This window comes from Penaeus monodon, chromosome 22 (genome assembly GCF_015228065.2).
Source record: "Penaeus monodon isolate SGIC_2016 chromosome 22, NSTDA_Pmon_1, whole genome shotgun sequence".
Classification (NCBI taxonomy): Eukaryota; Metazoa; Arthropoda; class Malacostraca; order Decapoda; family Penaeidae; genus Penaeus; species Penaeus monodon.
Genome location: NC_051407.1, coordinates 15,189,973 through 15,190,541, shown reverse-complemented (window position 1 = coordinate 15,190,541; position 569 = coordinate 15,189,973). Strand labels below are relative to the sequence as shown.

The following is a 569-nucleotide window of genomic DNA, read 5'->3' as shown; positions in this document are numbered from 1 at the left end:
ATACTTACATTATTATTCTGCACAGTCGTGGTGATGACCTGGACCCTCGTCGTCGTCGAGATCTGCAACTGCGTGTTGATATCCGTGGCTGTCACCTGCTGGATCTGCGTCTGCGTCAGGTACTGGGTGTCGGTGATGATGCGGGCGCGGGTCACGTATTTGGTTTCCGTCAGGAGCTGGAGATACGGAGGTGGAAGGAAAGTTTAATGGTGTGTTTTTTTTTTTTTCGATTGGAAAAGGTTTATTTTGGATTGTATTTGTTATATTATTAGGTTTGATTGTAGGGTTTATTTTGAATTAGATCTGGAGTTTTATTTTTTGAATTATAGGATTTGTTATTATTTGGATTAGAGGTTTTCTTTGGAGTTTATTTAGTTTTATGTTTTAGAAAAAATAAATGTGTAATTGAATGAGATTGAGGCTTTACTTTTATCTTTTTTTTCGTATTTTTAATTGGATTAAAGGTCTTTGTAACTGAATTTGAGGTTCTGTTTTTTTTTTAGGATTAGATAAGAGAAAGTTGAGCTTTTTAATTTGTGTTGAGAAGGTTTTGTCAATTAAATTTTCAC

The 569-nt window shown here is 34.8% G+C and overlaps 1 protein-coding gene across 2 annotated transcripts in view; it reads right to left on the bottom strand.

The window, feature by feature from the left end:
- Positions 1 to 569, bottom strand: part of LOC119586944 — a 22,062-nt gene that overhangs the window by 6,970 nt on the left and 14,523 nt on the right. For both annotated transcript variants that reach the window (XM_037935675.1, XM_037935677.1), the window contains exon 5: positions 9 to 176. In XM_037935675.1, the coding sequence (XP_037791603.1) occupies positions 9 to 176 (168 nt within the window). The remainder of the gene's footprint in view (positions 1 to 8; positions 177 to 569) is intronic.